This window comes from Coffea eugenioides, chromosome 2 (genome assembly GCF_003713205.1).
Source record: "Coffea eugenioides isolate CCC68of chromosome 2, Ceug_1.0, whole genome shotgun sequence".
Taxonomy (NCBI): domain Eukaryota; kingdom Viridiplantae; phylum Streptophyta; class Magnoliopsida; order Gentianales; family Rubiaceae; genus Coffea; species Coffea eugenioides.
Window position 1 is genome coordinate 34,771,034 of NC_040036.1, and position 22,793 is coordinate 34,793,826.

The following is a 22,793-nucleotide window of genomic DNA, read 5'->3' on the forward strand; positions in this document are numbered from 1 at the left end:
CAAATTACCTATTTTGACACCTCTAGATAAAATATTACAAGAACTTTTAAGGTGGCTAAGATATTACAGCTAGTGTGCCAATATTTACACAAGGAGGATACTGCACGACATTTTGTTAATTTGTACCACCACTTCTTCCTTCTTACTTCATGTGTCTGATGAAAGAAACGTAAATGTACCACGTACTTCAGCTATGTAAAGCTTGCATATTTTGATTTTCTTGGTGATTCAATTGGTCACTGTGTTTGCCTGTCATCTCACTTTCTACAGCCTTGGCAGCAAAGCCAGACGAACATCCACATGTATATGATGTAAGAAACAAGCAAGATGCATACTTGGCAAGTCTAATAGACCATCTATTATTGCTTCTCTCCTTGTTTCATTTGAAATCATGTCTCCTCCAACAGCAAGAGCCAACATTGCCATAACTACAATTTGACTGGTGTATGCCTGTTGATCAAGGCAACAACATAACAAGTCACATAATAGTAAAACCAAAAGAAAAAAGAATAGAAGGAAATAGGCCAAACACAAAGTGCCAATTACTTGCCTTAGTACTCGCCACACCTATTTCACAACCAGCCTTAATATGCACACCGCAGTGGGTTTTCCTAGCAAGCGCACTTCCTACAGTGTTTGTGATTCCAACGCATAATGCACCATTTTCTAAAGCATAATCTAATGCCTGTAAAGTATCAGCAGTTTCACCAGACTGACTGAAAAAAACAGTTGTGTCTTCCCTGTATATTGGCCCCTGCCCATCCACTAAATCACTAGCAACCTCCAGCGTAACCGGAACACCTTTATACAGGAGAAATCAGTGTAAGAATCAATTTACTAGATGTCATCATCCATACAATATAGCAACAGCTAACAACTAGTACCGGTCGATGTATTTGTGCTCCAAATATAGTTCCTCGAACAGCATTTTCTAAATGAACCAGAGCCAACCCGAATTGATCTTGTAAAAGATCCGCTACAGAACGAATACATTTATTTTTCGAATGATTCATATAGTCAAGTATACCCATTCCAAACTTTAGTCCAATCAAATGATCGCGGCTGCCAATATATCTCGGGAAGTATGTTTTGGAAGTTGGTCAAAATCTGATATTTATATAGATGCGGTATGTAAAGAGTCTTCGTGTATCCATTGCATTTTGCTTGAGTGATGTTTTCTTTTATGTTGTATATGAATTAAATTTTCGGTTTTTTGATTAATTCGTGGTTTACCTTCATGTGATTTTAAGATTGTATTGTCAGTTTGAGTGGGTTTTTTCGGTATTTACTTTTTGGGATTGGTTGTTAATGTTTGGTGTAAATGATTGTTAGATAGTGCTCTTCCAATTGGTATCAATGATAAATAATGGTATTTCAATTTAAAACTTTTTTGGTAATGTGGGCCTTAAGTTTTGTACTACCTTTATGATTTTAGAGCTTGTGTGATTAATAGTGAAACTAAGAACAAAATTGGCTATAGTTTTATTGACGTTTGATATTCTATAAATGTAGATGTTATCATGGAGATGGATATCATCATCTTCAAATTTTTGTTCTTGTTGTTTCTAGAAGAACACCATGAAAAGCTTTAAGGGTCAAAAAAAGTTGTTGTTGAGTCTAGAGTATTATAATTCTCATAGATATCAATTGTTAGTTGTCAGTTTTGCTTGGCTTCCTCTCATTAGCTTCCTCTAATTAGTTTCCCGTATTATGAGTGATTGGAATATTAGAAAATTTATTTCTAATGCTTAGGAGAAAAAAAGAAAATATTCTTTACTGACCACATGAAAGAAGACATTTGAAATTATTTTATAAGAAGTTCGGTGTAATAAAAAAAAATATGATTACCAAGTTCTTAATTATCAAAAAGTGAATGCCCATTTCTACTTTTGCACCGACTGCATACTCAACTAGATAATAAAACATCAATGGTTATAGGAAGCATTAAAAAAGAACATAAGAATATTATTCTAATTACTCAAATCATTTGGTAACGCTTTAGTTTTTATTCTAATTACTCATATTATTGAATCAATTGGTAGCATTTTGTTCATATCATTACTGTCCTAACCGAAATAAAATGACTCTAATTATTAGACAAAAGGGTACTTTGATTGCAGCAAAAACTAAGACAAAAAAAATATTTACACTTCAAATTGCTTACATTCCACTTGTCCAATGACGGAGCTAAGGGGGGCTGATGGAGGCCATGGCCTCCCCTAACTTTTGAAAATTTTAATTTATAGTGTGTAAATATATGTGTAAAATAAAGTTGGCCCCTCCCCCTAATTTTTTACAATTTTAGTTGTTATTATAAGAGTTTATATATATATATATATATATATATATATTATTTTTATATGATAATGAATCGCAATCTAATTGATGAAATGTTTTACCTGTATCCGACAAGTAAAAAATACAATATATTTCTTTTTCTTTTTTTTTAAGTCAATAGGGTTGTCATTGGCGATATCAAATGAGCAATTATTGGTCTGTGAAGATTGAAAAGCTCAGCCCATCTTGACCACCGCCTTCTAATTTCCAAGCCACATATATGCAACGACCTGCAAGTCTTCAGCAAAGAGCAAGAAAAGAGTCATGACACAGGACCAAACTGGCTATGATTATATTCATATATTTTTTTTTCTAAGCAATTTATTGATACTTCTAGCGCCATAGCAATTCGTGAAATCTCTCTATCAAATTTCGATTTCATGTTTTTCTGTCCAGAAAAATCGATTATGGAACATCCAGTAGCTCGCGTAAAAAAAATTAAAAGAAAAAAAAAACAATTGCTATGCATGTCCCAGTGCCTTTTGCAACTTCTGAAAGTTTTCAATAGCGGATTTAAACTTAATTGTTAAAGTGTTAACGAGCCAATTTGAGGCTAGTCAGTTTGACTGATACAAGTATTATTCATCTTAAGTGCACACAATTACACATTTTCAACAAGTTAGTTTGCCAATTTGTCAGTTGACAAAAGAGCATGAGTAGTACTTCTAGCAGTAGCTCTAACTCATATACATTCAACAAATTATTGAGCTTTGCAAGCTATAAATGGGCTGACTGATTAGGTCTCAAACTTTCTATACTAGGTCAGTTATTGGAACGATACATCCCAAGTTCTTCACAAGTGTTTTGAAAAGCCAAAACCAAAGTTTGGCCTCTTTTAGAATTGTAGTGACTTTAGAAATTAATTTGTTATTGGAGCTTTGTTTTTTAGGGGGTTATTGGAGCTTGCTATATAGGAACTTAATTATTGAAAGACAAGTGTTCAAACATGTAGGTAAAGATATAATTTAGTGATTGATAGTTGGATTAGATATTATTCATATGTGCAACTAGATGTTAGTGTTTAGCTTACTATTTGTGATTATTAGTTGCAATTTTATTGAATCATAATGCCTTAATTACATATTGCCCACTTGTAGTTAGCAGTCAATAGCAGTTTACTCTCTATTTACATGAAATACACAAAATGCTTACTAATGACCAAACATTTTAACAACTAGAAAGTGCAGGTGCACTGCACGTGTTTGATCATACCAAAACTTGCCTTACTTTTATCTAATATTGTGAGAGACTCAACTCAGAAGATTAATATTTTTGCTAGAAAAGCCTCTGATCCATTGCATGCCAAACATGGTAGTTTGGAGAAGCAAGCAAGGCTCATTAACCAACAAGCAATGCAAAACCTGTAATCATGCTGTATAAGTGGCTGTAATTCAGTAGAACAAGGAGAAGTTACTTGATATATCTTAGACAGGAGCTAAATGCTTCTCCATTAATCTTAGAGTTTCAGCCTTTATTGTTATTGCAATTGTAGAATCTTGAGAGCCCAGGAAGGGTGAATTCCAATATTCCTTTCCAGTTTTTCATTGGGTTAATTAAGATGCATTCGAAAGAATGATGACAAGTCAACCTTTTGAGTGCCCTTGGAAACGATAAATATATGACATGCTCCTTGTAATATTATAAATCAGAATACCCGTCCCTTTTCTTTTGGTATCATCCCTTTCTTAGAGGCCCTTGATTTGGTTTTTGAGCATCACTGCTTGTAGGATTAAATGTGAAGCTGTAAGTGAGAAGCAGAGTTAGTGTTAGAAAGGCTATTTTCATCTAGGCATTCTAGCTGTAGAAATAGCAAGCAACACAAACAACCTTCTTATTACCTAATGAATCTCAATTGGAAGAAATATATTTTGGCCTTAGATAAGCATGGCTGGCTTACTAACCATTTTCTTGCGTGATTTTACACCTTTATGTCTCTACCGTGAAATAAGAAGCATGGCTTAAAGTAGTAATTCTTTCATTTGGTAGAATTGACTCCAAAACTATCAAAGACATTCTTGACTTTCTTTGTATTTCATCGATACGATGTTGGTTGTAGGGACAATGTGAAGATTTGCGCCGAAGATTTAATGATGGTTTACATAAGAGGCCTATGACCATAAGATTGTTTCTGCACTTTCTTTGTAATGGTACTGCTATCCTTCCATACTGCTGATGTTTATATTCACTAGAAAAAAAAATATATCACGTGCACTGCATGTGTATAATTTATAAAATAATTTTAAAAACTGAATTAAGAATTTTTGTAATATTTAAAGGAGTGTTCTTGTAGGACGAGAAAATGTTATAGGACAGAAGTCATTTGAGTTGGGTAGCTTTTGATATGTCTTCTATTTCTTTCTTTTAGATAAAATAGCACAAACATCCTACACATTTTGCCAAAGAATTTTTTTATCCTCAAATTTAAAATGCTAATATTAAATTCCTAACAAAAATAAACCAGTCCAATTTGGACCAAACCTCTAACTCCAACCATCTTTTGTCATGAAACCATATTTCTGTTAGCAATAAGTTATCCAGAAGTCCTTTGAAGCCATTTTGAAAACATCCAATTTTACTTTATTCTCCTTCTGGCTTTAGAATGAGCATCTATTCACTCTCAAACACAAATGTTCAAAGTTCTTCACCAAAACATGCTTCATTATGTCGGATTTTGCCAAAATAATCAAATAACCAATGTCTTCAGATTACCTTATTCTTTATAGGCAAACTGAAAGAGCTTTAATTAGAGAGGAATAAGTTTCAGATTATTTGGTTGTCAACTCATGTTCACATGACAAATCCTATAACTTGCATAAGAAACAAAAAATCAAGAGGAGTATTTTGATTCTTTGGAACATGATGATTTTAAGTTAATATAATTATTTATGTGAATCGACAACTATCTTATTATAAGTTTAGTTGATACCCCAATAGAGGTTCTAGATTTGAATTCCTCCTGCTCCTTCCTATTTCTTAAATCTCAGTTCTCTCCTAATAAAAAATTTTAAAAAAATGTCTCACAGTTAATTCTGTAGACAAATCAAAGTCACCACCTTTAATATCAATCCAAAATATTCCAAATTCATAAAATGGTATTTAACTTTTAATGACCTTCAATTGATTGGTTATGGTTTGGATAGGTTAAGTAAACTTGCTCAGATATAGGGTTAAGGCTAAATTGTAAAACAAACACAGTTCTTCAATTTTTTTTTCTTTTCTAAACAAGGCGCTAATATTATTGAAAGAAATTAAAAGAGAGTGTGAAATAAACAAAAAGTAAAAAAATTGTACCAATATAATTAAAATCTAAGATTTGTCTAGCAATAGCTCAAAGTGTGATAACATGTGTACATCATTCGAAAACTACTTTTTTTTTGTGAAAGATGGATCCTGAAATAATAATAGAAATTTATATTAGAAAATGAATGATATATGGATAGAAATGAATGTAATCGTGATCTTTAGTTTTTGTGAATGATTATGAGAGTAAGATACATTATAAGAGTAAGATATGTAGAATTGTGGGAGTTGTGGAAATTATAATGCAAACGGGCTCCTAAATTTTGGATATGTATTTTCCATAGTACTGAGTTCCTTAAATTATGAGTTGCTTATAACTATGAGTCGTGTGCTAAGTGTTAGACGTGGTTTACAATTTGCAGATGCAATTTTGCAGGGGTGGTTAATAAATGTTAGTTAAAATTATGGAGTTATGATTTTATAGGTTAGTGAGTCACGTAAATGGGAAAAATGAAAAGAGATGCGGAGAAGGAATAATGAATTAAAATAAATCTAAAATTGTAGAGGGTTCTCGTTAAAAACCTGCCCTCTAATACATATAGATATAGATATGGATTTTCGGCTAAAAATTCTCTGGATTGAGCTAATTCTAATATGGGCAGGTTTATGATTATCATATCGTTAACTTAGCATTGTGGAGATAAAAATCATCTACCTTAAACAATCCCTGTAGAAATCATAAATTTTCGAAATCAAAATAAATTCTTTTTCTAGGTATACCTTTTAAGTGTCAGGCTTTGTATAATCTCATTATTATGTCAAAGCAAGTGTATGAAGAAGGAAGAAAAACAGAGTCCAATTCTCAAATCAAAAGGTTCAAAATTCATAAACAAGTAATACGCATTTAACCAAGGTGCCAATCAAAATATTCAGTCATGAATATAATCAATAGATTAAAATACAACATTAAAGTATTCAAGGAACAACAGTAGAGAGGTTTTGAATCATACAAGTTTTCACTCTAGGTATTCTGACCAATCCATCAGTGATGAGTCTTCAATGCAGCCAGATTTTTTTTTTTTTTTTTTAAGTTCTCTATTTCAATGATGTTTGCTCGGATCTTAATAGACTCCAAACTCTCTAAGTAATTTGACTTCTAGTTTAAATCATCTATGTTATAAAATGATTCCTTGTCTGACTTAATAGAGTCAAAGTTTACTATTTGATACATTGACATTTTTAAAGTTCTCTTTTTCAATGACTTTTACTGGGATCTTAATGGACTTCAAACTGCCTATGTAATTTGACTTCTAGTTTCAATCACCTATGTTTTAAAACAATTGCTTGTCTTCCGATTTAATAGAGTCCAAATTTAGTTCAACTTCTTGTCATGATGCAATTAGTGAGTGGAAAGATTCGGCCATCATTTGATACGTTAACATTTATAATTAAAATTTTTTGGTTTGACAGGAGACGGGAACTAAAAGTGTAGGAGTCCTTTAATTCACCCATGTTTATTGAATATAATTTATATAGACTATTAAGATATTGAGAAAGGACTAAAAGGTAAATCACCCAAGAGACTGTTATGGATAGAAGTGGCAAAATGGATTCATATACACCAATCCATCCATATAAACCAACCTTAAATGAATTTGGATGATCGATATAAATTCAATGGTTTTAAATGGATAACCATTTAAATCCAATTATGTTGGTGGATTTAAATGGATTATCCATCTTATCCATATACATCCATTTAACTTAAAAAATAGAAAACACATTTATAAAAATGTGAGATAAAATCTTGTGGGACCATCTATTATTTTCTTCATAATTTCTTCATATGTCAAATTAATTTTGTGGGACCACCTATTCTTTCCTTCATAACTTTCTCACATGCCAAGTTGCCAATAACATTAATTGCATTTTATTTGCTTCTAGTTCCTAGACTTCTTCCATCCTTTTCAAAATTATATTTTAGTCTCTACTCTTGTTTTTTTTTTAATTAAACCCTCACGTAGTAATGATTGCAAACATTCATATTCTTAAGTAAAGAAAAAGCGAGAATGCATCATGCATTGTCAAAATAATTTTTATTTTTTAATTCTTTTATTTATAAAAAGAATTTTTCTAACGAGTGTCCCCGCAACATTGGTTAAGATATGTAAATGACACCTTTTTTTTTTTTTTTCCAAATCCTCATACTTGCAATCCCACTCCCCTTATCACCCAACCCAACTATCCAAAAAAAAAAAGACACCTAATTTACTAAGTAATATAAGGTAGCTTGTATATCAATGGTATAATAAGGAGTTTCATACATTTTTAGGTACTACGTGCACATGTGATGAAAATATTTTACTTGTCAAATAACATAAGATTTCTTATTAGAACTCCACTTTTATTCAAGACATCACTCTTTAACAGGAGTGCAAAAATTGGAAACGTAAACTTCTTTCATTGTAAAGCCGTATTCAATTCATTCAAAAGTTATAAAAATGTAGCCAAGTTCTTAATTGTTCATTACTTTACAAAATGATATTTAAAGTAATGACGAAAGGTTAAATTGACCACAGCAGTTAAATTTTCTTGGAACTAAACTAATTTTATGAAGAACTAAAATAGAGTAGTAGTACAAGCATTTGTTATTACCAAAAGGTTTTAGGTGATTTAAGGATAGAACTTTGGAGATTTGTATTTTTTGGAAAAAAAATTTGGATCTTAAATTTAGGATTTGGGAGAGTAAATGGATAAATGGATGGATCATGGTTTACACTATCCATTTAAATGACATCCATTTAGATCCATTTATTAAATGGTTTTAATTGGATTGGATCAATTTGATCCACTATCTATTTAACTAAAACCATTTATCAACCATATATCCATTTTGCCACTTCTAGTTATAGAGTACATATATATATATAGATTGGTCAATGGTCACAAATTTGCCGCTGCAACCGTACGAGCTTGTGTTTGGAATGGAGAGGAGATCAACGAAAGAGGCATAAAAGGGGACAAGAATTCAACATCCTTTCGGCTATAACCACGTAAGACTATGAACTTTTGTTAAGAATATTTCTACGATATTAGCTTTTCAGGTTTTAATTTTTTCCTTAGAAGCCCTATGTCTAGATCTGGCGCATGGGTGTAGATTTTGTATCTCTAAATATTCGTTTCGACTTAATTGATAATTCCCTTTAGGACTTTATAATTTCTAGAATTATTTGTCTGGAGAAATGGAATTTCATGGCACGCAATTTCACTTGGAGCCAGGCCATTTGTACAAAATTAAAAGACAAATATTTAACAGTTGTGTTTAGTCATCCGACTTATGAGTTGGGAAACAAGTTGAAGCTGCGCCACTGCTGGTGAATCAAAATTTGGGTAAATCCGATTTCAAAAAAATTCAGTGATTTAAATTGTGTCATACCTAGGGGTGTGCAACGAATTCGAATTCGGTAATTCGGAAGTTTGAATTCGGCATTTTTCGAAATTTTGGCATAGGAATTACCGACCGATTTTGATTTCAAATTAACTAGTTCCAATTTCGATTTCGATTCCAAATTAAATTCGGAATTCAGAAACCTTTTTTCCCTTTTTTTCTTTTTTGTTAGATGTATTGCTATATAATATAAATTTTATATTACATATATTATAAAAATATTATTATATATATAAATATGTATTAATATACATATTATAAAACGAAATTGAAATAAAAATATATTATTATATAAATAAATAAATAAATATTAATATATATATATTATAAAATGAAATTGAAATAAAAAAGTCTGATTTTGATTTCCGATTTCAAAAGCTCCATTACCAAATTCGAACCAAATTCGCATAATTCGAAATCGAAAATTCAGATTTAAATGCCGAATTTCGAATTAAATTCTGAATTCAATTCGAATTCGGTAGGTAAATAGAAATTTTTCGATTTTGCACACTTGCACACCCCTAGCCATACTACTTGATGAGATGGTATGATACAATTTTAAGCATTAAATTTTTAAAAACCAAATCTATCCAGTATAACCTTCGGGGTAATGATGATAATGACCTGATCAAGACCAAATTCAGTTGTTGTCTTGTTGATGCTGCTGTGGCCCTTGTGGTTTCAATTAATTGGATCATTTAATTAGTTAATTGGGCTGAGGGACTCTAGCAAACTCTTGGGTTGTTTTTGTTGGACTGGTCCAAGTTCTCATGGCCTTTTAGAATTGTGTTTTGTTTTTGGGATCCAATATCATATATGAGACAGTGAAAAGGGCCATCTGAATTCTTTTGGGAATATTATTTTGGGACTAAAGTAACTAGTGGGCCGAATGGGGTGGTTAACGGAAAAAAGAAACTTTCTGGGCCCATGCATGTAGGCTTATGTTCTAACAGTGGTCATTTTGTTTCTTCTGTAATTGAACTTTCTGGGCCCAATTTAAAAATTCCCAACTCGTCAAATAAGTTTAGAAGCCAACATATATAGCAAATATTTAAAAGCTCAATTTTATTATAATAACCCAAATTTTAATAACAAAGAGGAAAAGAAAGAAAGAAACCTGTTATATACATATGTGTGTACATGTATATATATGTATATATATATACACACATATGTAAACCTGTTGCAAAAATTAAAAAGAAAAATATAAACCTGTTGTATAAACCTGCTGTAGATCACTGCCTATTCCCACACAGGGAATGTCTTCAATCATGCGCCAGTAGTCTCTATCCATCAAACACCTTTTCTCGAGAAGTGGGCATGTATCAATTCTGAGAAGTTTAAGCTGATTACGCAGCGATTCCTTTGGTAGGGATCCAAGCTTGGGGCAGCCAAAGATACGCAGACCTTTAAGAGCTGTAAGACCTCGCAAGAGCGTGGAGAGCGATTTCAGATTTGGTAAGTCACCAATGTCGACGGACCTGAGAGTTGGAGGAAGCAAAGCGAATCCATCATCACCACTACCAGAAAATGATTCCAGCTCTGGATATCCACCACGGATGCGGAACCTTTCAAGAAACGTCAGTCTGTTGAGTCCCCATTCTGACAGGGGCTTCAGCTGTAAGTTTTCTCCTCCTATGTAAAGACCCTCCAGACTGGGAGGAAAATCTCCCTGTGGAAATAACAAAGGACTTGAACAAAAAGACAACTGCAGAGATCTTAGTCTTCCCAACCCACTGGGCAAGTAACTAACATTTTTGCATCTGTCCAAGCGAAGACGTTCCAAACTTGGAGTGGGCAATTGATCCAGATGATAATCACAATCGCATATATTCAAAGACCGGAGACTTGCAAAACTGTAGACTGAACCAAGCATTGTTCTCAAATTCAGACATGGGCAGCCATCGATTTGCAGTATCTCAATCGATGTGCTGGTGTCCTCTATGACAATCTCCGGAGTAAGGTTCAGTTTCTGGCAATCAAAGATGTCAAGATGCCTAAGCTGAGGGAGGAGCAACTTGTCCATTGGCAAGCAACTGAGGGCTGAGCAAAAGCTTATTCGCAATGTGTTAAGACCAGATAATGTAGGCAAAGACTGGAGAGCACTGCAACTTTCTATCTCAAGATATTTAAGCATGGGTAAGACACCCAGCTCCTCCAAGGATGAAAGCTGTGAACAGTCTGAAACAACTAAAGATTTTAGCTGCCCAAGGTTCATAGTATTACTTGAGCCCCACAAATTCTTCAGTTGATGGCAGCTGCGTAATGCGATATCTTCAAGGCCTGATGGAAACTGCATGAACACATCCTCGAGGGATGCAAGGCCTATAATCTGCCAAAACTCCAATTTGTTTAATGAGGTCAAATTGTGAAAACATTTTGCAATTTCCACCGAGCACTTTTGCAACTTTAGTTCAGAGAGTGAAGGAAGATGCAAAACAGGAATGCTTTTCAACTTTGAGCATCTACTTATACAGAGCTTTCGGAGCAGAGGGAAGCGGCATTCGTTCTCTCCTGCTGAACTTAAGCAAGTCCATTCCTCCCATTCTGGCATGTCATCAAATGTTAGACTTTCAAGCAATGGAAAGGAAAATTCCCAAGAGCAATCTTTGCCACATAGCTCGGTACCTACTGCCTTCACCTCACGCATGCTTTGAATGCTCAAATCCTTGAGTGCAGGCAATTGCCCGAGTGATGGTAAACACTTGCAGTGTGTACAACCTCTAAGGCTTACTTTTACTAATTTAGTAAATGAATAATCCCCCACCCAGGAAGAGAATTTGTCTCCCTTGTAGAACTCAATTTCAAGACTCGTTAGGTTTGTGTGTGGTCGTAGAGCCTCAAGCAAATCTTGTTGAAGAACTTTACTCAGAGAACCATCATATTCACTATTCCATGCCAATACTAGTTCATCAAGGTCCCTCTTGTTCTTCAAATTGGCATCCCGTGCTTCTTGAACATTCTTAACATTTTGCAATCCCAAAATGGCGAGTGACCCTGCCAGTAAGGACAAGTTCCCCAAGTCATTCAGCCTGAACCCACCATGTTTGCTCACAACCACTTTGGATAGTGTCTGCAAGCTCGTCAACTGATCAATCCCTGAAGGCATCTCATGCAATTGACTAGTATTGGAATTTTCAAGATGGCGCAGGTTAATTAATTTTCTAATACCTACCGGTAAGTTAATCAGCTTCCTGCAGTTGCGCAAACGTAGTGTTTGTAAATTGCAAAGATTACTCAATGATTCAGGCAACAATTTCAACCAAGTACCAGACAAATTCAGGTACCTTAGATGTATTAATTCACCGATGGAATTTGGTAGATCAAAGATAACATAGCCACTGAATGATAGCACCCTAGAGTATCGCAATTCCAACAAAAGTTCTGCTATGACCTTTTTAGGGATGTGAAACTCGTAAAACTCCCTGCCATCCTCGACAAAAATGGGCAATGGCAGGAAACTTCGCAAGTGTTTTGTTTTCTGAAGAGTTTTAAACTTTTGTGAAGCTCCATACGCTGAACTTGTGAATGATGCGTACCTAACCTTGTCAAGGATCGTGCATTTGATGTTCTCTTCCAAGTCGTCTGTCAATCTTGAACAAAAATCTCCAGCAACATATCTAGCTAGATCGTTAATAAGGTCATGCATCACAAAACGTGAACTGGTGGAACTTGACTGCTGGAAGAAGGACCTCATTAGTAGCTCCTTAAAATAATTCTCCCCCATGTCCTCCATAAGTTCACTTGCTTTTGATTCCTCGAGAAAACCCTCTGCCATCCAGAGCAATACAAGCTCATATTTGTCAAACTCATAGTCCTTGGGAAATATGGAGCAGTAAGCAAAGCACGGTTTTAGATGGGCAGGAAGATGATAATAGCTTAATCTTAGTGCTGGAAGAATATCACTTTGATCCTCTTTTATTTCCCATATCTCACTGTTCAGTATATCCGTCCATTCATCTGGGGTCGATCTAGCACGCAACAGCCCTCCAAGAGTCTTCACGGCCAAGGGCAAGTTCTTACATTTCCTTGCAACACTCCTACCAATGCCTTCTAGATTGGGGTACCTGTCAAAATTTGTCCTTCCTAGTGCATGTCTTGCCAGTAAGCATAAGCTTTCATCATCTCTCAACTCCTCCAGACTATATCCAGCAGTGGAAGACATTACTGATGCCACCCTATGATGCCGAGTGGTGACAATTATCTTGCTCCCAGATGAACCAACTAGAAATGGGCGGCGCAGGATGTCCCAGTCCTCGTATTTTTCATTCCAAACATCATCTAAAACAATTAGAAACCTCTTCCTGGTCAAGGCCTCACTCAGTTTCACTTGAACCATATTCAGATCCTCATAATCACAGACACCTGGTGTGATTGCTTTAAGGATTGTCTTTGTTACCCCAAAAATATCAAAATCATCTGAAACACAAGCCCAAGCCTTGGAATCGAAAAATTCGTTGACTCTGTCATCATTGTACACCATTTGAGCAAGAGTTGTTTTACCAACCCCTCCCATGCCAACAATTGGTATCACAGCCACTTGATCATCGCTCGATTCATTTGAAAGGAGCAATTTCAGCAGCTCTTCTTTGTCATTCTCTCGACCATAGACATAAGACTCCACTAGGGAAGTTGATGGCAATCTATCCCTTGTTTTGTTCGGCCTCTTTGCTACAGTCTCTACCAAATGGAGGATTTTGATTTGTTCTTTCATGCTCTCCAATCTTCTAGTTATTTCATCCACCTTGGGAGCCATTTTTCTGTTGAACTTATAATCTTTAACAGAAAAACTTGTACAACAGGAAGGGATTTTAACCTTTCTTACCTTGCTAGTAGAGCCTTGAGCTTCCATCAACTTTCTTCGACAAGCTTCTGTGGAGAATTCGTCGATCACATCATCCATATCATATGCCAAATCCTGAAGATCATCTAGCCAGTGCTTCACAGCAATCCTCATATTCTGCTTGTCCTCTGCATCATCAAGCACTGCCTGAATCTGGGATAGCACTTGGATCCATCGTTTCAGCTGAGTATCTAAGCCGTCTGAGCGTGCAAATTTCTTCAAATCGACAGAAGCAAGCTTGTCAAATACCACCTTGATGATTGCACCAAGAAAGACTTCTATCAGTGCCATTTTTCACTCTTCTTTTTTTTTTTTTCTCCGGATTATATTGTGTAGGTAAGCAACGAGCAAAAAGTCTGAAAACTTGAAAGGGGAGATAAGACTGAAAGATGGGAAACTACAGATTCTTCACGGGAAAATTGATCAGCACCAAAATATTTCAACTGGCAAGAAAAAAGTTTCCAAAGCACGCGTCTTCATTTCTTATGTAGTACTAGTAGATTTATTTTTCTTTTCTGTAGCACTATATTATATCATCAATCATTAAAGTTTACGGGAGGGAGGTACTTTTGACATAGAATGATTGGTGCTCTTACGTGTAGTTGTTGTACTTCATTTACAACATAGTGTACATTTACAAATGCACTTGTATTTATGCATAACACGAATAAAATTTGAAGTACCACAAAATTGTATAAGAGTACACTATATTATGTAAAAAGTATAATAACTAGACAATTGCAACAAAATTCAATTGTACCTGGTCTAATTTTGACCATTTTCCTTAGTTGTTTAACGTTAATTAGTGTAATTTGGTTGTATTTTATGGCACAAAATCAATTAAATAACTATAACATCAAACCACATAAGTAGCTGGTATATGTTGTTTCCATAATTCTAATTTTTTTAAAAAAAATTATTCAAAACGCCGTTCACATTTTGTACAATACTTTTTTTCGCCCTTCACTTTCAAAATATTAACTTTATGTACCTTATAAATTCAGGTCAGCAAAATTTGGTCCCAACCAAAGTTTCTAACTACTTTTTAGTCTAAAATCACTACGTGGCTCATATATAGTTATTTTTTATGTATAAAAAAAATTAGATTTCATTTTTTTTATTGATAATATATATTATGTCACATCTCACTTTTTTGAAAAAATTGAATATATTTTAGATCAAATCCTATTTTTAAAGAAAAAATGAATATAGATCTGGTCATTTGTTTAACTATAAATGGGATTTAACATTTTTGCCCTTAAAAAAATGAATCCAAATCTCTTAATTACATTCCCTCTTCTCAAACCACTCAACCCATCCCTCTTCCTTCTTTCTCCCCTCTCCCCAACCATATGTGGGCTATGCGAGGAATGAAAAAATTCATTTAGCGAGATGTGAAAAACGTTTTAAAATCACTACGTGGCTCATATATAGTTATTTTTTATGTATAAAAAAAATTAGATTTCATTTTTTCTATTGATAATATATATTATGTCACATCTCACTTTTTTGAAAAAATTGAATATATTTTAGATCAAATCCTATTTTTAAAGAAAAAATGAATATAGATCTGGTCATTTGTTTAACTATAAATGGGATTTAACATTTTTGCCCTTAAAAAAATGAATCCAAATCTCTTAATTACATTCCCTCTTCTCAAACCACTCAACCCATCCCTCTTCCTTCTTTCTCCCCTCTCCCAACCATATGTGGGCTATGCGAGGAATGAAAAAATTCATTTAGCGAGATGTGAAAAACGTTTTAAACGATTTCCTCCTTGTTATTTTATATGCCAAAGGGCAATATCCTACAATTACTCCAATAGTATACGTCCAATGGGGCCATTATTTGAGCTGTCGAAATTCAGAGGAGACTATCACCTCTGAAGTCTGAACTAAACGGGTGCAATTGCACCGGTTAGAAGAAGTTTCCTAGAAATCATGGACTTCAAGAGCAGGCGAGGGTTTCAAATCTCCCACCTATACAAAAGGACGGATATATTTATAAAGTTTGTGATATATTTATAAAGAAAGAAATTTAGAAACATTGTGAAAGTCCCATCTGAATTAGCAAAATTAATATTCTCTCCATCTCATTTTATTAGTTACAGTTTCTCCTTTTGCTACTTCCAAAATGTTTTTTTCATCAATTTGGACAAAAATATATCTTAACGTCTTAAAATTTTTTGAAGTAAGGATGTGAAGTAACCATTGATTAGTAAACAGGAAAGGTGATTAATTAAGGATGTGAAGTTTGCATTTTCTTTAATTGAATGCATTTGTCTATTCCTTTTACCAATGAATTATAAAATAAGATAAATTAAATAAAAGGATAAAGCTTCTAACCAAAACCCTTCTTTTGGACCCAAACAAAAAAAGGATAACTATTCTTCTCAGAGAAATATCAAATTATATACCTATTCTTCTCAAAAAAAAAAAAAAAACCAAAGTGTATAGGAAGTTGACTTGACTTGACTAAGAGCTTAAATCTTAATCCTAAAAGGTAAGCAAGGGTCATAATATTATCAATGGAAATTAGCGTGTTAATTTGTTTGAATACATCTTTTGGTTGGGTCTTCTGAGACTTGTTGAACAAATGAAGAAACAGCCTTAAGAAATGGGTAAATTACTAATAACTTCATGTATATAACTCTTGAATGATTATGTGGATAAATGTAAAATATTACAAGGAGAAAATCACAATTAGGTTATAAGTAATTTATGCTAAGAAAATTGAAGTTACCTGCAGAGTTGGGGTGGGTTTTGGTGTGTGTGTGGTTGTGTGTGTGTGTGTGTGTGTGTGTGTTTCCGGGGGGGCGGTTGGGGGTGGGGAGGCAGAGGAAGAACTAATCAAACCACGCTTCTGAACATTGACAATATATGCCATGTACAAAATATGGATTTAAAATGAAAGGATGTAGATTTAACTTGAGGAATACATAATTTTGGGTTTTTAGGAGCCTTATGCATACAAATGAGACTTCTAACACAGCAGCCCCTCAAAGAACCCATTGGATAATCTTTGCAGTCCCAATCGGCCAATCCTTGCCCAGCCAAACCGCGCTTCCAATATCAAATTATATTGGAAGTTGACTTGACTTTGCTGAGAGCCAAACCCTATAACTATAAGTCAAGCAAGGGCCATACATTAACGCGTTAATTTGTTTTGGTACATCCGAGTGGGGCTTCTTCTGAAGTTTTTGCATATAATCCCCTGTAAATTATGTAGATAAATGTAAAAAGTACGAAAGAGTAAAATATATATTTCATTAAATCATATGAAAGATAAACAAATATTATGATTTTATCACACGTATTTTTAGAGCATGTCCAACATTATTCGATAGCATTTTCATTCATTTTTTACTTTACATAAAATTACAGAGGAATATTATGAATATGTTAAAACCTTAGGAGAGTCATGTAACAATATATTAGGCTTATTAGTAATTTACACTAAGAAAGATGAAGTTGTGGGGAAGAGAGGGACTGAATGAAACCCCCCCCCCCCCCCCCCCCCTTTGAACATTGATAAAATATGCCATAAATAAAGTATGGATTTAAAATGAAAGGATGTAGATTTAACTTTAGGGATACATAATTTTGGCTTTTTTAACTTTAAAAATACTAAATTTTGGCTTTTTCGGAAGCTTCCCTTGCAGAAGATGCTAGTAAGAGTCTTTTGAACTACTTAAAACAAATTATAAACATCTTTGTGAAAGTAAAACTATTATTTTTTATTGTTTCTCAAAACAGCTTTTAACTTCTCAAAACATTGAAAACAAGGATGATTTTTCATTGTTTCAAACAAAGTTTTGAAATTATTTCATATTTGAATTCCAAAACTACTCAAACGTAGTTGAGAATAAGCTCCAAGTAAATGTTAAAGTTGCAAATAAGGAAAAATGGCAATTGTACGTAGTATATTTAGAAGGTTGGCTATACCAGTTGCGGGAGATCTTGATCTAGTGATTAAGATCAAGAACCACTGGCCATTTGGTCCAGTGGTCATCACCATTAAAGGTGATGCTGGAGGTCAGGGATTCAATCCCTGCCTCCCACAAATTTGCCACAATTTGTGGCGGTCTTAATTGACCTTCATCGATGGAGTCTGTACTCACATCGAACCCCCTCCCCTTCCCCTTAGACTAGGCTAGATTAGGTTATAGGACATCTATCGTTTCGACAAAAAAAAAAAAAAAAAAGATTAAGATCAAGATCCCAAAATTAGAGGTCATGAGCTCCAATCCTCTTACGCCCTCCCTCCTATTAAGTCCCACTCCCATATTTATTAGAGGTGGCAATTTATCCCAAGTCCCAATGGGTTACCCATGTCCATGGGGACTTTGGACGGGATGGGTACTGGAATTTGATATTGGGTTTAAAATGGGACAAATCTCAATTGTACCCATTAATTGATGGAAAATTTTGGGAAATACTTGGGTACCCATTGGGCTTAAATAGCAAGGGCTCCATTTGGATTAGCTGTTTTTGGAGGTATTTTTGAAATATTTTATTGTAGCAGTGTATATGAAAAAATTTTACTATAAAATTTTTTTGAAATATTTGATATACTAATATGGATGGGATGTTTTTTAAGTTATTGTATATTACTGTAACATTGTATTTGAAAAACTTATTTTTTGAAAAAATAGCCAATCCAAATAGAGTCTTAGATTCAAAAATTATCTTTAACAATTTTTATAGTCATACCAGCGAATATAATCTAGCAGTCTTCCTAGTCATTATCCACAAGAATTTCCAGCATTTCAGTTAGTTTAGACCGGTCATCCTTGGACAATGATGAGGATAAATATTCAACACCCTAAGTGCCTTGGCCATCTTGATATATGTTGGAATATGGTTGTATATCTATCTGTTCCTTTATTTGTTAATCCAATTTTTGGTGGGAATCCTGAGTATAAAGCACTTGCATGTTTATTTAATAAAACTAAAAGAAATTTAATAAATCAAAAATATTAAAGTTATATAAAAAATAAAAAATGAATTAAAGGAAAAAAATATATGTAGAAAATAGATTTGGGTATTGAGCGGGATCAATCTAAACCCATCCCAAAGTAATCTCGCCCAAGTTAGTTCCAAAACACATATGGGTAAGTTAGTCTAAATAATATTTATCATAAATGATTGATCAACTATTTTACTTTTACCTCCGCAGAGTTATCAGCTATTTTTACTTTTCTCCTTTGAGTCATGATTTTTAATTTTTTGCATCCTGAAGTTACACATCTATTAAACATTGTATTACGTACACAGATATGGACAGAAAACGATAGGATTTTCCTTGTGAAAGGTGACATTCGATCTTGTAGATTTTCCGTAATTGTGCAAGTATTTGAGGTAAGTATTTTAGCAAGTTTTGATAACCAAATGATCGAAACAGAGAATTTATGAACTAATTAACCATACTAAGGAAGAAGACAAGATTCACTTGTTCTAAACCTTATATCTTAATGCAACAAGTCGGTTAGGCGCTTGACTAAACCTTCAATCTTTTAAATAAACGTCCTCCTCATGTAATTTCTCAAATGTTGAGTCATGACAAGGTGAAGATAGAAAATAAATTAAAGATTCTAAAATTTTTTTAAGATTCTTCTAAATTAGAATAGTTTACAACATATAGAACTTTGAACTCCAAATTTCAAATGATTCTGACTACTTCTATTCTAAAACGAGTAACAACCTTTTATAAAGCGGCAAAGATTAAAGATGTTAATCACAATTCAATTATGTTAATCAAATCCGTCCAAACCCATCCACTAACTTTGAATGGGTTTAAATGAGTATTCAATTAAACTCATTTAATTGGTAGGTAGTGAGCTGACTCAACTCATCCATTTACACCCATTTAAAAATAACTATACATTTAAACTCAACTTTTAGTGAATATTAAGTAAATAAATTTGAATTTCTTATCAATTTAATAACAATAAATAACTATTATTTCTTTTCAAACAACATGCAAAAATTTTTTTAAAAAAAGTCAAATTGCAAGTGACTCATAAATGGGCAATTGGTTATACCTGTATCCATTTATACCCATTTATTTAAATAGGTATAAATGGGTTGATCTATTTTATCTATTATTCAATTATGACCCACTTAAACCCGTCCAAATTATCTATTTTGACACTTCTAGCTAAGATATTACAAGAGAAGTAATAGAAAAAAATGCAACAACCTTTTAAGGCGGCTAAGATATTGCAGTTAGTGTGCCAATATTTACACAAGGAGGATACTGCACGACATTTGTTAATTTGTACCACCACTTCTTCCTTCTTAATTCATGTGTCTGATGAAAGAAACGCAAATGTACCACGTACTTCAGCTATGTAAAGCTTACATATTTTTTCTTAGTGATTCAGTTGGTCACTGTGTTTGCCTGTCATCTCACTTTCTACAGCCTTGGCAGCAAAGCCAGACGATAACATCCACATGTATATGATGTAAACTTACTATAGTGGAGTCAGCTATTCGATCTGCAATGAATATAGATGGGGATGCAATTTGATCTATTTGTTGACGTATAATTGACTAATCATTCAACTGTAACTATTATTCTATGCAACTTTAATAAAGTTGCCAAGATTGATAAAGATGAAGTTATTGAAGCGGTGGTGGTTTATTGGTCGTAGATATTGGTTACAAGAAAATGTATTTGCTTATCAAGGCACTATTTATGAATCATCCATTGGATGCTTGCCTTCAATAATTTCTGGAAAGTTACAACGTGTGAATGTTTTTTTTTTAAAAAAAATGATATGCGAAAACGATTCACTAATAGTTTCTCGACAGAGCTTAATTGGGCTATACTTGTCAATTTGCTGTTTGAGGCTTCAACTTCACATCTATAAATGAATGCAACAACTGCCAAGATGAAAATTATATGATTGTGATGTGTTTGCTGGTTTTATTAAAATAAAAAATACATAGGACCAAATAAAAAAGAATTAGAATTGTCGTTTACATTGATTTCATGTCGTTGCTGCTTTTACTGCGTTTTTAGAAAACTAGCCTAAGGGCTATTGAAATAACTTGGGCGGTTGATGTGTGCTTGTAATATGTGTTAACCTTTATGAATCCCACGTGCGATCAAATAATCAATCAAATAATTAATCAATCAAATAATTACGGATTTAATTGACAAATTTGGCAAGAGATTAATAAGTTGCACTGAACATCGGGCCCTTGACATCCAATTAACAAAATAATCCCACGAAAATTCAAATAGATAATGTGCAAATATTAACAAATTAAGGAACGCGTGAAAACTAATTAGATCTCACAGATATTCGGGACTGCGCCGTCGAGTTGATCCTTGACTAGATGAAAGACTTAGCTACGCCGCATAAATAAATCTCTACGCAAATTGATTGATTGCAAATGCATCACGTTTTTCACTAGAAAGCAAGAGTAAAAGATGTTTTTCCCGTTGAAAAATATTCTCGACCACCTCGTGCGCGTGAAAAGGAAAAGGAAAGAAAAAACTAAAACTAAAGCTATGCTAAAACTATTACCCTCAAGCCTCTGTACGTTTGTCTCTTTAAAAGCAAAATTGACTACTGCCTTTCTTATCTCTGTGGTCCCCGCCGAAATTGAGAATCAAACCGAAAGTAAGGCTTTGCCGAAGTCCCTTTCTTTTCGTTTTCCATTGCTAGGAGGACTCCTAGTCAGCAGCTCTTTATCACCTTTCCTGTGTTTGGATTGAATAACTTATACCCCTTAGTCTCATGACTATATTCAATAAAAATACACTTCTCTGCTTCATCATCCAGTTTCTGTCTCAAATGATCTGGAACATGCGTATACGCAAGACAGCCAAATACCTTGAAGTGAGAAATATCCGGTTTCATAGCAGTCCAAACTTCTTGTGGAGTCTTTCCAAAATTGCATCTAGTAGGACACCTATTCAAAACATAAATAGCACAAGATACTGCTTCTGCCCAAAAGGACTTAGGAATACCTTCGGAGTGCATCATAAACCTCACCATATCCATCACAGTCCTATTCTTCCTTTCTGCCACACCATTTTGCTGAGGTATATATCTGGCTGTCATTTGATGTTTTATACCTGACAGGTTGTCGGCCTATGCAATAATAAAACCTGCTCAAACTAAAAGTAATTTCTGTAGATAGCGGTGAGTAGGGTCGAATCCACAGAGACTGGGAATAATTATTTCTTTTCAAATTCACAGTGACAAGGGGGGTGTTTTTATATCAGGGGTGACAATTTAAACAATTCAACTAAAAGTAAAATAATAAAAATAAAATAGCCAACTAGAAATTAAATAACAATTTATTAAAATCAAATGAGGGATAATTAAGGATCTAGCCAAGAAATAACTTCAGCAATGGTTTTCCTAATTGATCATCGATGCAAAGCCAATTCCAATTATTTATTGATAAATAGGTTATAAGTGCCAAACAAGCGATGACAGTCAACCCCTCCTTACTGTATCGGTGATCAAGATACGCCCATTAATCACTGCTCTAATTAGGAAATAATCCTAGGTACGCCTGTAAGATTTAATTCCCCCATCGCCTTACGTATTAAAGGAGCCCTATTCTAACCAAATAACGCACTACCAGGGTTATTTCAAATTAGCCCGCGTATCCCCTTGGCACGAATCCAATCATGCCAGTTATCACTATTTTGAGGCAATTAAACAATTACAGATTTAATGTCCCAATTGACAATAGATTATCAAATTAACTAATTATCCGGATCCAAAACAATCAATTAATTAAACAATCATAAGCACTGCAACCAAGGAATATGCGAATACTAATAAATAAATAAAAAGATAAAATGAAATCGATCTCACAATTTTTAGGCGAACCAAAGCCTCCGTTGCTCCTTGACTAGAGTGAAGAAATTTAGTTCATATTTGATGAATAAAACCCA

The 22,793-nt window shown here is 33.9% G+C and overlaps 1 protein-coding gene across 1 annotated transcript; it reads right to left on the minus strand.

Annotated features, from left to right (window-relative positions):
• Positions 1–264: 264 nt before the first annotated feature.
• On the minus strand, positions 265–13,600 carry LOC113759583 (putative disease resistance RPP13-like protein 1). Its single transcript, XM_027302159.1, has 3 exons — positions 10,238–13,600; positions 551–801; positions 265–450 (listed from the first exon to the last, which is right to left on the minus strand). Exons 1-3 carry the CDS (start codon positions 13,539–13,541, stop codon positions 265–267), a joined length of 3,741 nt encoding a protein of 1,246 aa, XP_027157960.1. The 5' UTR covers positions 13,542–13,600.
• Between the last annotated feature and the right edge of the window lie 9,193 nt (positions 13,601–22,793).

What these genes read in the sequence shown, in the direction of transcription:
- LOC113759583 (XM_027302159.1), bottom strand. Translation starts at nt 13,541, where the DNA reads ATGGGAGGGGTTGGTAAAACAACTCTTGCTCAAATGGTGTACAATGAT. An exon ending in ACAGCAGGTTTATACAACAG is followed by an intron (nt 802 to 10,237) that starts GTTTATATTTTT and finishes TCCTGTATAAAG; the next exon opens with GTGTTCCGGTTACGCTGGAG. An exon ending in TAGGTGTGGCGAGTACTAAG is followed by an intron (nt 451 to 550) that starts GCAAGTAATTGG and finishes CTTGATCAACAG; the next exon opens with GCATACACCAGTCAAATTGT.